Source organism: Anser brachyrhynchus, assembly GCF_964034855.1.
Source record: "Anser brachyrhynchus genome assembly, chromosome: 1".
NCBI classification, from domain to species: Eukaryota; Metazoa; Chordata; class Aves; order Anseriformes; family Anatidae; genus Anser; species Anser brachyrhynchus.
Genome location: NC_137694.1, coordinates 188,953,778 through 188,966,531, shown reverse-complemented (window position 1 = coordinate 188,966,531; position 12,754 = coordinate 188,953,778). Strand labels below are relative to the sequence as shown.

The window sequence follows — 12,754 nt, the reverse complement described above, 5'->3', positions numbered from 1 at the left end:
CAATAATGTTATTCTAGGAATTTTAAACTGTTAACGATCCTTTTTCAAGAGACAAAAATTTCAGTACTACTTTATTATTAATACACTATTTGACTTGATACGCTGTACAATGAAAAGGTATCTTCTGTTTTACTATATGTATGGACATACATATCCTATAAAATGTTAAAGGCAGAGCCTGCAATTACAAAATGCATTTTTGTTCTGTCCAAATAGAAAGAGCCAGTGAAAAAGGAAGATGTCTTTGTTGCCGTAAAAACATGTCGGAAATTTCATGGAGACAGAAGTAAGTTGTTGGTTAGTCAAGGTAGTAGGTCTGTACAATATAGTTTATGAAATTAATATATAAAAACAAGCTGATACATGCTGTCCGTGTTGCAAAATTCATTGGGAAGCATGAAAGCTTCAGAAGTCTTCCTGAATTATTCTTTAGGTAGTTTTTTGTTTTTCTATTCAGAGTTCTTCAGGAAGGCTGCAAAATGTTTAAGACAAAGTTACAGTAGTTTGGTATTTCATAGCTAGATATTGGTTGGCAATATTAAAATTGAATACCTGTATTACAAATATGCATAATTATATTGATGTAACTTGGTGCTATTGTGATATTAATACTGCCAATTTTTTATATCCTTCAGTGTGTTCCCCTGCTAGTTGATTCAGTTCTGTTCTTTGTGCTAGCAATGACACTTGTGCAACTCAATGGTGACTGCTTCAGGATTGAGTAAGATGAAAGCTCTCTCCGCTTGTTCTTTTATTGGACTGGAGAGCAGGATAAAAAGGAGATTGAGTGGCTTACGCTGTCATACCGCTTCTACCTGTTGTCACCCTAAGCAATTGGTTGTGCGCAGGTGTTTTATAATGCTTGAAATGGGAAATTCTATCTCTTGTAGAAATCTATCAGCTGTAGGACTTTGTTGAAGCCATGGTCCAGATCAAGAATCTCTCAAGTGTGCAACACTGTAGTATTTCATCTGGAAATTGTGGTGTTCTACAAGTAATGATAGTCACCTTGAAAATATGACCATGAACCATGATTTCCATGGTTTAAAAAAAAAATGTAGCACAGCCCAAACAAATCTGTACAGTGGGTATTAACTTCTGTCTCAGGCACCAGGAAAATAAAGACACAGAGACAGTCAGCTTCAGCTAATAAACAGTAAGGCATAGCTAAGTTGAGGTAGATACAGCGTATGCAAAATTTGGAAGGAAAAATTCCAAATTAACAGTAGACATTCTACCTACTTGATGCCACATTCTATTTTACTTTTTAGACATTCTGTTAATAAAGAAATTCAGGTTTTATTATTTATTATTAATTTATGGATTTATTTGAATTTTGTATGCCCTTGAATACTCCAGGTATGTAGTAGTGTCAGCATACTTTGTTCATAAGCTTAAAGCGATTATTGTTGGGGAAAAAAATGAAGTAAGGGCTAGTATTTTGTGGGGTGTTTGCCACACCTATTGTCAGAGGACAGGATGAAGATAAAAGCACTTTTCTTAACTAAGTCCCCATATACTGATGCATCTAAAACTGTAGGTTCTGTCACTTTTAAATTTAGATTATTTACTGGGTGCTTTTTTTTCTTTGAAAATATTTTAATAATTTTGTTGATGTTGTTACCACACTTGATGAATGCCTCTTTCCACTGTTTTGTGATAGTCATTTGGATATTTTTAGCAAATAGCTTTTGACAAAACAAAATTGACTGTCCTGTAACTGGAGTTCACTGAAGAGTTCTCCTTTCTGGATCCATGTTTAATTTCTTGAATCAAAATTAAAAAAAAAAAAAACAAACACCTTCTAGTAAGTCAAAAAGGAACATATGACTTCAAAAAGGTAGCATAAATATCCTTCAAGAAACACCTGTTGAAGACTGAGGAAAATTCTTGAACTTTCCTCACAGTTTCCAGTGTTATGCAATAGAGGATAATCTTACTCAAGATTTTGAATGATTAGTGGATGCCAGCTTCAGAGAGCTCCTTTTACCTGGTAAGTCATTTTTTTATTGTATACCAAAATCTACATAAATACAACAGTAAGGCTTGGAGCTTGATGTACAAAAGTAGCTAAATTTAAGTATTTAATTCATATATAACTCTCCATACGCATACTGTATATGGTAATATAAGAAGATTTCAAGACTGCAAACATACATCAGGGTTCTAGAAATTGCACAACAAAAATGAAATTAAGAGCTTAGAGCTGACTTACAGAAGTAAGTATCTCTGCGGTGTGGTATTAAAGTTCCTTGTGATCACTAGTACTAATACATATTGATAAATATTTGAAGCAGTGGTTGGTCAGAAATTTTCAAATAGCTTTTTTTTCTCTGGAAAACGTGTTGTTAAAAATTGGAAATTTTTGTGGAATTTAATTTACAATAGTCATTAGTCTGGATGGTGACACTTCCATCAAAACAAGCAAGGAAAAGAGATGCTTTAGCTAGTAGCTCCCTTATTAGAACATTTAACTAAGGTGACATGCAGGTCCCCACTTCAGTGAACTTTTTTGTTTGTTTGTACAAAGGGGACTCCACCAAAGAAACTGAGGGGCTTAGTCCGTAACAGCAAATAGTTCTGTATGTTAAAGCACTGTACTGAGGTTTAGGTCCTTACTTGGAGAAGAGTGGAAAAAAAAACCTTTAGAGGTGTGCCTCTGCTACCACGTGAAGGTTAGAAGAGTTTTGTATATCTGAGACATTTCTGTTTTCGGGCCTTAGTTTCTGAAAGCTTTCTGGTTTTGTTCTTCTGAGAAATTTCTTTGAAGTGGAATGCTTTGACGAAATAAGAAAATCATTTCCTCTCTACTTGTTCTTTTTTATTCTGGATGAAATAAGTTTTACATGGTATTCTCTGCCAAGTAGTGCATGGTTATGCACTTATATGATCTATATGCTGTATACATACTATATTTATTATATATATAATAATATTACTATATAGTAATATTATTTAGCACTACTATTTAGGAGGTAAAGTTAATGTATTGTGAAATTTCTGACTTTGCATTTCAGAACTTCACCATAATGTTGTATGAACTTATTTTTTTGTACACAGTTCCTTTTAGGTTTTAATGCAAAAATTGTGGGCAGTTTTAAGTGTCTAAAACTTTTTAAAGCAATATTTTCTATTGCACATTGCTACAGAAGTGGAATTGCATTTTTTTGCATATACTACTGCCTTTTCTGTTAGTGGATTGAGTTCTTACTACTCTATCCTAACAGTCCCCTTCTAATTCATTTTAATCTTATCAAACTGACTGTTGGTCAATCAATAATTAATCCTACAATTAATCCTTATGAATAGAGGGAAGCAAGCATGTAAGTAGCCAGCAAACATTTAGGTGAAGGATGGTTCCAGCAAGGGGCTGAAATCAGTTACTCACAAGCATCACAGTTAAATAGTGGCAAAGGGAATTTACATAAATATTTCCTCCTAGTAGGAAAGTAGTTTTTCTAGCGTAGAAAATTACTGAAATTATACACAGGTAAAATGCTTGGGATTTAGGGCTTTGGTGACCAATTAAATAACTAGCAACTCCTAATAAGACTTAACGGAACATAGAGCAGGCAAACAATGAGAGCAGAAGCACGATGTTTCAGAGTAGTTGCTCATCTAAGTCCTGACCTCTTAATTTTTAAAATATAAGCAAGATCATTGATGTTAAGCTGATCACTCTCCTCCAAACGTCCTAGAGGTTTTGCTACCATTCTGTGTTGTTTTTATTTTGTGTGTGTTAATCATAATTCATTCACTTGAGGATATAGAACAGAATAGTTCCATCTGGAAGGGAGGTACAAAGATCATCAAGTCCCACTGTCAGACTGCTTTGGGGCTGACAATAATTTAAACACTTGTAGCATCATTACTAGAATTTGGTGTGTTGAATTTTAAATGTTTAAGTCAAATGGCAAACTAATAAGGAAAGAGTTGTTCTTGTAGATGAGCGTTAAAGAGTCCTTTGAGTGGAATCTGCAGGGGATAAAAATTGGTTGTCTATTTATAAATGTTCTTTTGCGAGTGTGTCTCCAGAGATAGGTGCTTCTGAAATTAACATGGTGTTGCTGTCAAATATTAGGTGTATAGTGTTTCAAAAGATACATAGTGTTTCAAAAAATGCATTTGGTCTGCTTATGCTTCAGAGTATTTTATATGCTGTACAGTTGGATATGCTGTGCAGTTTCAATACTGGAAGAATGATTGGTCTCTAATAGTGTTCTTGCTTATATATGCTATAAAGTCTAACACAGCAAGTGTAAAAGTAATGAATTCCATAGTTGGGCTTGCACAAATGTAAACATCACCATTTTCAGTGTAATATGAATGAAACTATAGTTGTATTCTTAGAGGAAATTCATTATGGTGTAAATAAAACTGTCCTGGCTAGATGACATAAAAATGTAAAAATGTTTCCCTAAATATTGTAGGAAGGAAAAAAGAATGAATGTTTACAACCTTGATGCTCTACTGGAAATACTATTTTCTGGAAATTGTTGTATTGGGAATATTATTTACAGTGTGAAGGAATATGACAGTTAACAAGGATGTCAACATTTTAATCCAGCAGTTACTTACATTTCAATGTCAACAATTGTTTTGCAGTACCAGTTGTAAAGCAGACTTGGGAAAGAGAAGCTGCACTTATTGAATACTACAGTGATTACGCAGACATCTCCATTCCTACTATAGATTTAGGCGTACCTAATACTGAAAGAGGTGAGCCAGTGGCTGTTGTTCTCACTTTTGCACGAGTGACTGTGTAAAGATGGCATGTTTCAGGATGATATGCATATTTCATAGGATGATATGCATAAGATGACATCTAGAAATTGTGTGTTTCCATAGCACATTCCTGCAGCTAAAACTAAAAGAATGCTTTTGTCACGCAGAAAATGGATGGAGAGTAAAGTTCACCCATCTAGATAGAATATTGTATTTTTTTTTAGTAGAAACCTACTGTGAGTTTGAAAGGAGGGTGTGCTGACATACTCGAAGAAACAAAAAATGGTGTAATTAACCTGGGCCCACTTTGGATTTATGACCAAAGGCCTCAGACAGTGCCAACTGCTTTCTGAACATAACTTACTTCCCATATGGTATTCAAGTATTGTATGCTTGTGTCTAGTATGCCTCAATTTAGATTCAAAAGCTAAATGTTGATATTGGAAGGTTTTTTTTATGATAAATGATGTGATTTTTAAAGTGCTCATTTGCTTTGAATAGGAAAAAAAGCTGTGGATATGATGGCTTCAATGAATTTGTTCATTTTAGGGTTTAATGTTCTATTGTTGTTAGGCTTACGGTCTCTGCTACAGGCTATTACCTTCTCAATTAGAGGTGTCCAAGCTGTGGCCCGTTAGCTTTATCTGACCCACTAATTCAGTTGTTCTGATCTCTGGATTATTTCCAGCTGTCCTTTTTTCCATACAGCTTATCAGAGGCAGACAGAGAATAGTAATTAAAATAAAGTATGTTTGTGGTTTCACAAAATCAGCAGAGCTAAGGCTTATTTTATTTCTTAAGCAGAGAGTTAGTGCATTTGTTCAAAATACTCTAACTGGGTGTAACTTCGAATACAGTATTCCATCCTTATTTTTTAATTCTTGTTTAGTAATTGTAATATTAATAGCAATGATTGCTTTACACTGTCATTTGTAGTCTAGATGAATAAAGGCTGTTTGCAGTTAGACTTTTCCAAGATCTAAGAAGGATTCTGTAGAAGTCTGGAGATTCATGTTTTTATTGTCCTGCTCGTTCTAAAGCAGGATGTCTCACCTTTCAACTCCTAGTAAAGGGTGTTTTACCTCTCGGTTTCACTGTAGTCTGATCTTAAATGTTAAGACCTCTCCTTGGAGGAGTTTACGGGGACCTGAGTTGCTGGTTATGAGTACAGTAGATAAATGTAGACCTAAGCGAACATGGCTTTGCTAAGGACAGATCATGTCTGACAAATCTGGTGGCCTTCTGTGATGGGGTTACGACATTGGTGGATAGGGGAAGAGCAACTGACATCATCTACCTGGACTTGTGCAAAGCATTTGACACTGTCCCAATGACAACCTTGTCTCCAAATCTGAGAGACATGGATTTGACGGATGGACTGCTCTGTGGGTAAGGAATTGGCTGGATGGTCGCATTCAAAGAGTTGCGGTCAATGGCTCAATGTCCAGGTGGAGATGAGTAATGAGCGGTGTTCCTCAGGGAACTGAGTACTGGGACCAGCACTGTTTAACTGTCAGAGACATGGGCAGTGGGATCAAGTGCAACCTCAGGGAGTTTGCTGATGGCATCGAGCTGTGTGGTGCAGTCAGCATGCTGCAGGGAAGGGATGCCATCCAGAGGGACCCTGATGGGCTCAAGAGGTGGGCCTCTGCAAACCTTTGGGCAGCCTGGTCTAGTGGGAGGTGTTCCTGCCCATGGCAGGGGGCGTGGAACTTAATGGTCTTTATGGTCCCTACCAACCCAAACCATTCTACGATTCTATGATTCTGTGAAATATTTATGTACAAGCAATGGACCAGATGCATCATGAAATACCACGAAAATATCTTGGAGTACTTTGCAGAAGATATTTCTGTCATAATCTCCTCATTTTATATTTTCAGAAATTAAGAGTAGTAATTTGCCCCAAACTGTCCAACAGTTCAATAGGATAGCTCAAATATAGTTTATTTTCTAGGTTTTTATAATCAAAGAACTTTTATACTTTAGCATCCTTCATAAGTATGTTCCTGTGTAGAAAGCAATGACTGTGTTGGAACTATTTGTACAAATACCATTCAGCATAACGAAGGATATAAATTAAACTTGCATCTTGAATATTTTGCCTGTCATTTCCAAAATGTTTTGCATAGTGCTGTAAAATATTCTTTTAATTCATGAATAATTGTTTATTACAAAATCTCATCATATTTAAATCATATTTTCTGTTATTCCTTTTCCTTTAGGTCACTGTGGGAAAACTTTTGCCATTTTGGAAAGGTTTTTGAATCATAGCTCTCCCAGAACTCCTTGGTTAGTCATAGTGGATGATGACACACTGATAAGGTATATGTTGCAATATTTCAGAAATCACCAATGTTCGTGTTGGTTGAAGTTTTTAGCAGTATTCATCTCTTCTTCTGTATTTAAGATATACAACTGTATTTTTAGTTATGTACCTTCGTATTCCTTCAAGGAATAAAATTGTCCCTTTTCCTTCACTGATATTAAAAACAATGTAGTCTTCTAACTTGAAAAAAAAACTATGTGCATAGTGTTACTACGTAATCCTATAGTCTCAAAATTTGGAGGTTGCACAGCGTGATTCTTTAGTGTAGGCATGTACAAGCTGATTGGTTTTAGTAATTTGCTAATGCTAATAATGCTGGTAATGTGGTTTTTAACTTGCGTTGCTTGCATAAATGATACGCGAGAAAGATTATGTAGTCAATTGTCAGAGCCACCTAGAACTATATTTAGGGACTTGCCTTTGTAGAAAATCAGATCCCATTTGCATGAAAACCGACACTGCAGTATAAGAAAAATAAGGCACAGTAATCAGCCATCAGGTCACATGGTCATAAACATGAGAATATGTGGTTCAAGATAATACTTTACATCAAATTATGCCAGAAGAATTTGGAAGAAGCTGTAAATGTAGATAAAGCAGTATTCATATAATTAAAGCTAGCTTTTTGTCTTTCAGTTCCTGAGCCAGTGATCATTTGCAAAGTTCTTACCGTTGTTTGGAAAAAATAATTTTCTATTTTCTCTGATATCAGACTGTTCTGCTGAGAAATGTGGCCTCCTTCTTCAGAAAAAATATTTCTAAGCTAATTGATTCATCATTTGAGCAAATCAAACAATCATATCTCAGTAAATAGTCCATCATAAATTTCTGTTAAAATGTTGGTATCTCTGCTTTCTGTAGAACTTCTGGATTTCTCCCGTCAGTTTTGTGCTATTTACTAAAATGCCACTTAGGCTAGCAATGTCTTTTCCAAAATAAGTATCTATATGGTTTATTTTCTCTTTTCAATGGATTTTCCTGTTACAGTATATTCAGGCTCCGAAAACTGCTCAGCTGCTATGACCCAAATGAACCAGTATTTCTTGGAGAGCGTTACGGTTACGGCTTGGGAACAGGAGGATATAGTTACATCACTGGAGGAGGAGGGTAATGTATTTAAATTCCTGTTGAGAACTACATCAGTTCCTAGTTTGAATGCAAATGTTTTGAATTACAATACAAATCAGTTGCAACAGGAACTGTGATGTTGCTCAGTGCAACTAAAACGTAGTGATGCTCAAAGACCTAAATATCGCAACTAGCAAGAAGCTGTGCAGCCCAGTAGGAACAGGTTTGTAGAGCAAAGCAGTTGGTGCTGAGCACCACGCATGTTTAAGGGGGTTCATTTTAGCTTGAGCGTTCCTGTGAACAGTTACTAGTTATCAGCACCACATGTTCTTTTGAAGCAGATCATACAGCTCGGTTTCATTTGATAGAATTCTTTTTGCACACTCAGACCACCTCACAATGTGATTCAAAGTGTTGTGAGCAGAGACAATTGGGATACTTGCCTAAAAAAATACACTCCTGAACTGAACTGTGGTGGAGTTTGCAGGAGAACCTAAAGAAGCACACTTAGTGATACAAATTGCTGCAATGAAAACATTCCTTCCTGTTTCTTTTTTTTTTTTCTGTGTCCAAGCATGGATAAAAATGATGATGATTCAGTTTCTGTTTTGGAAGTTTATGCAATGATTTATGGAGAGGTAGCTGGGCAAGGAGCTTGATATTTATGTCCTGGAAAACAGTTTCTCATAGAAAGAGAACATTGTGGGTTGGTCTCATGCATGAGAGAGATGGGCTGCTGTGATTGTATATAGAATTTGGTTTAAATTAATGTGTGCGTGATCTTTTGGTTTGGCTCTTATTACAGTGAGAGCCATCTTAAGATTCTGATCTGTCCATCTGTGTCTAAAGCAAGTAGTGTGGACATCCAAATAGCCTTAGCGTCGTTCTGTGTGAAAAGTAATGACTATAATAACTTACCAGTTTTCTTATCCATCCATGAGTAAATAAAGATCTGCTGACTCACGTTCTCATTGTTTTGCATAGTTGCAGAAGATCTTGCTCAAGTAGGGTTTATGCTAGAGTTGAGAAAGATCTTGCTGTTCGTTAGTTACCAGTCCTATACCTCTGCATCTTTAGTGTTTCTGTTCTGTCATCTAGATATATAATTTTGGGGATTATTTTTATTCTTGGATTTGAGCAGATGAAGGCACAGATCACACGTCTTGCTCCATACTCTAATTTTGAGGTTTGTCTAAAGTGAAGAATTCTATATAAATGAAGGGACATGATCCAGGTAATCAACTAGCAAGCATCTTCCCCAGATGTGGGCAATTTACACCACACCTTCTGCGTAGCAACATGTGCTGGTCACAAGTTCTGATTCTTTTTTTCAAGGCTTTAGCTGACTTTTCTTTCTCTGATCTGAATACTGAAATACGACTTCCTATTGTGCTTGCCATTTTTTGTCTTTTCATGATACAAGCAGTTGACCTGTCTTCAAAGTTGCAATGCTAATGTGAAATACTCTACAACTCCAGTCTGACAATATTCTCACGCCAGGCTTTTTGCCTTAGCCTCAGTATTTCTACAAGTTTTGCCATTTCCCTGTATCAACCAAAGGATTGTCATGTTGTGAACGAACTCATGAAGCTGTGTAGTAATTTTGGAGTGTGAATCTAATTAGTGTAGTTTCTAGTAGCTGGAGTACCATGTATTGAACTGTGTGGATGATGTAACTTCAGAAAAGACAGCTATGGAATGCTAGACAAGAGTATCTTCCCTCAGCTGTTGAATTTAAGACATTGTCATGTTTCTGGTCTACTGGAGGCTTATTTTAGTGATAACAATCTAACAGCTGTGGGGCTCTTCGTATTTAGATGAGCAAGAGAGGGTGAGCAGAAAAGCCTTTTAAATAGCTTCAAGGAACATTTCTCACTTATAAAGAGAATTCTGTACAGCAGAGGATTCAAGGAATGACAATTCAGATTGAGTTCTTTTCCTTTTAATGGTTACATGAGAAGTAACTAGACAATATATTTGAGTAAGATAGAAGAGAAAGTCCTGGCGAAATTCAAGAGTAATTAGCTAGCCACTGTTTTTACTGCTGATAAGTAACTGTTGGAATAACAGCATAATTCATTTTCTTTATGTGAAGTAATTATCTTTCAGACAATGCCTCTTGCATTACTTGTCAGTACTGACTTCTCAAATTCTGAAATTTCTGATAAGCTGCACCAGAGGGCTACTTGTTGTCTTTCAATTTTATAATATGTATGAATAATATTTATAATTAATATTTAATCATTTACAGTCGTTTGGCTTCTCTAGTACTTATTGTATAATACTCTTTTTTTTTCTTTTAAACTCAGGATGGTTTTCAGCAGAACAGCTGTTCAGAAACTACTTGCTAGTAAATGCCGGTGTTACAGCATGGATGCGCCTGATGATATGGTTCTTGGGATGTGTTTCAGTGGCTTAGGAATCCCTATAACACATAGTCCACTCTTCCATCAGGTCAGAGAGTTATTTTTACTAGCATTTATAATACATTTTGTTCTTTTAAGTATACACATAAAATGTGACTCATAAATATTACAAAGCAGACCGATGTGTAATAACTATAACCAAGATGCTATTGCTGTAGCTTACTTCTCTCCAGAACATCTCCTCCCACGGGATGCCATCCTTCCCAAACTGATCCTACGTGGGCTTCCCACAGGCAGCAGCTCTTCAAGAACTGCTCCCACACGGCTCTGTACCACAGGGTCCATCCCCCAGGAGCAAACTGCTCCAGCACTTGTCCCCCACGGGCGGCAGCTCCCCCCAGACCCCCTGCTCCTGCGTGGGCTCCTCTCCACGGGCTGCAGCTCCGGCCCGGGGCCTGCTCCTGCGGGGGCTCTCCATGGGCCGCAGCCTCCTCCAGGCCACATCCACCTGCTCCACCGGGGGCTCCTCCACGGGCTGCAGGGGAACTGCTGCTGTGTGCCTGGAGCACCTCCTGCCCTCCTGCTGCACTGACCTTGGGGGGGCTGCAGGGCTGATTGTCTCTCATTTCTCACTCATCTCTCTCCCAGCTGCTGTTGTGCAGAAGATCTTAGCTTCCTTCAATCTGTTCTCCCAGAGGCACAACCAGTGTTGCTCCCTGGATTGGCTCTGGCCATCAGCTGGAGCTGGCTCTTACTTAACATGGGGCAGTTCCTCACCCCTGCAGCCCCCCGCCACCAAACCCTTGCTATGTAAACCCGATACATCTACTTAGCCAATTTTTCTAGTGATTCAGAATTTAGTATTCTGAAACATCTTATTACTGAGTGTATATGAATATAATGTTAAAGTGTTCTGTAACTGTTGTTTTGATGGTGGGTTCTGAAGAATCATAGAAATATCTTTCAATAAATTGGCCTGTGCTAGCACAAGAGAAGAAGGTCACAAAACATAATTTTCTTGTGAGCATATTCTCCAGTCTGGGAGAAGAGGATTGGAATAGATTTGAATCTTTTTTTTCTGTTTTCCAGAATTTTTCATAATCTGTGATATCATAGTGGAAAACATGATGCACTGAGTCCCGGAGAGATTTGTTGCATCGTGAACCAAATAAACACTTTGTCTTCCTCCCATGGTAGTAAAGAGAAGAAGCACTTGTGATTTTTCCAAATAGGGCAAAACTTTTTTAAAAAAATCAGCATTTAAATCAGTAAAATGTTGGATGTTTTTCAGATGTTAATCTAGTTTAAAAAAATGGGAAGATCTGTGGCTGAATATAAACTGAAATTAAGATAATAGGCTGCTTGAAAAATTAAGTAATTCAAAGCAGCTGTCAGGGAGGGAGGAAGAAGTTTGCTAATTAAGTTATCAGCTTTTCCTGTATTGAGATTTTCTTTCTGATTACTTTTACTATTTAGGGAAATGGGATGACTGAGAACACACCATTCAGAATTTTAATTCTTTGTGCATATAAAAAAAATCGTATTGATTTTTCTTTCCTGGTTTATTATCGCTTCTTTCAGTATAAGCATGAAAGAAAGCAAGTAATGCATCTTCATCAACAGAATTATTGAATAATTTGCTTGTAGAAGCTGGGGGTGGTGGTTTTGTTGTTTTTGTTTTTTAAATGAGTGCTGGAAAGAATAGAACTCATTTTACAGATTTGTAGGAGTGGCACTTACACAACAAAACAAAGCACTTCTTTGTAATCCTTAATAGCATACATTTGATACAGAATCAGTTTGAAAGCTAAATCCTAGCAGTTTGATTTTCCATGTAGAAAATTACAGTTGAATTGTAATACACCTTTACTGTCACTTATAACAAATTCTAATTTAGCATACCTTAAACAAAAGCTAAGCCTGAGGGGGAAGACTACTGAGTAAAAATGGAGTGTGCTTATTCTCTGAATTTCACTATTACTAAACAAATATTTTTAAAATCAAGAAACCAAAATTGGATTTTCTGTAAACCATAAAATTATTTTGGGGCTCCCTCTTGATTGCACTGAATTATTCTATCTTAATTCTTTAAATAAGTAGTCCATGGTCTAAGCATAAAAGGGGGGAAAAAAAAAAAGCTCAGATTTTGTAATGTCAAATTCCCTTGCCTGGTTTTATGAGTGGGTGTACATGAAAGAGCATGAAGAATGCAGCATGTAGAATTCATTAATGCGACCATAAGTAGGTGAAATGTACAGAACTAAAT

The 12,754-nt window shown here is 36.7% G+C and overlaps 1 protein-coding gene across 1 annotated transcript in view; it reads left to right on the top strand.

The window, feature by feature from the left end:
* B3GLCT (beta 3-glucosyltransferase) overlaps positions 1-12,754 on the top strand; it is a 61,038-nt gene that overhangs the window by 45,796 nt on the left and 2,488 nt on the right. The window contains exons 10-14 of the mRNA XM_080577427.1: positions 217-286; positions 4,606-4,719; positions 6,951-7,050; positions 8,042-8,161; positions 10,432-10,576. Of these exons, the coding sequence (XP_080433553.1) occupies positions 217-286; positions 4,606-4,719; positions 6,951-7,050; positions 8,042-8,161; positions 10,432-10,576 (549 nt within the window). The remainder of the gene's footprint in view (positions 1-216; positions 287-4,605; positions 4,720-6,950; positions 7,051-8,041; positions 8,162-10,431; positions 10,577-12,754) is intronic.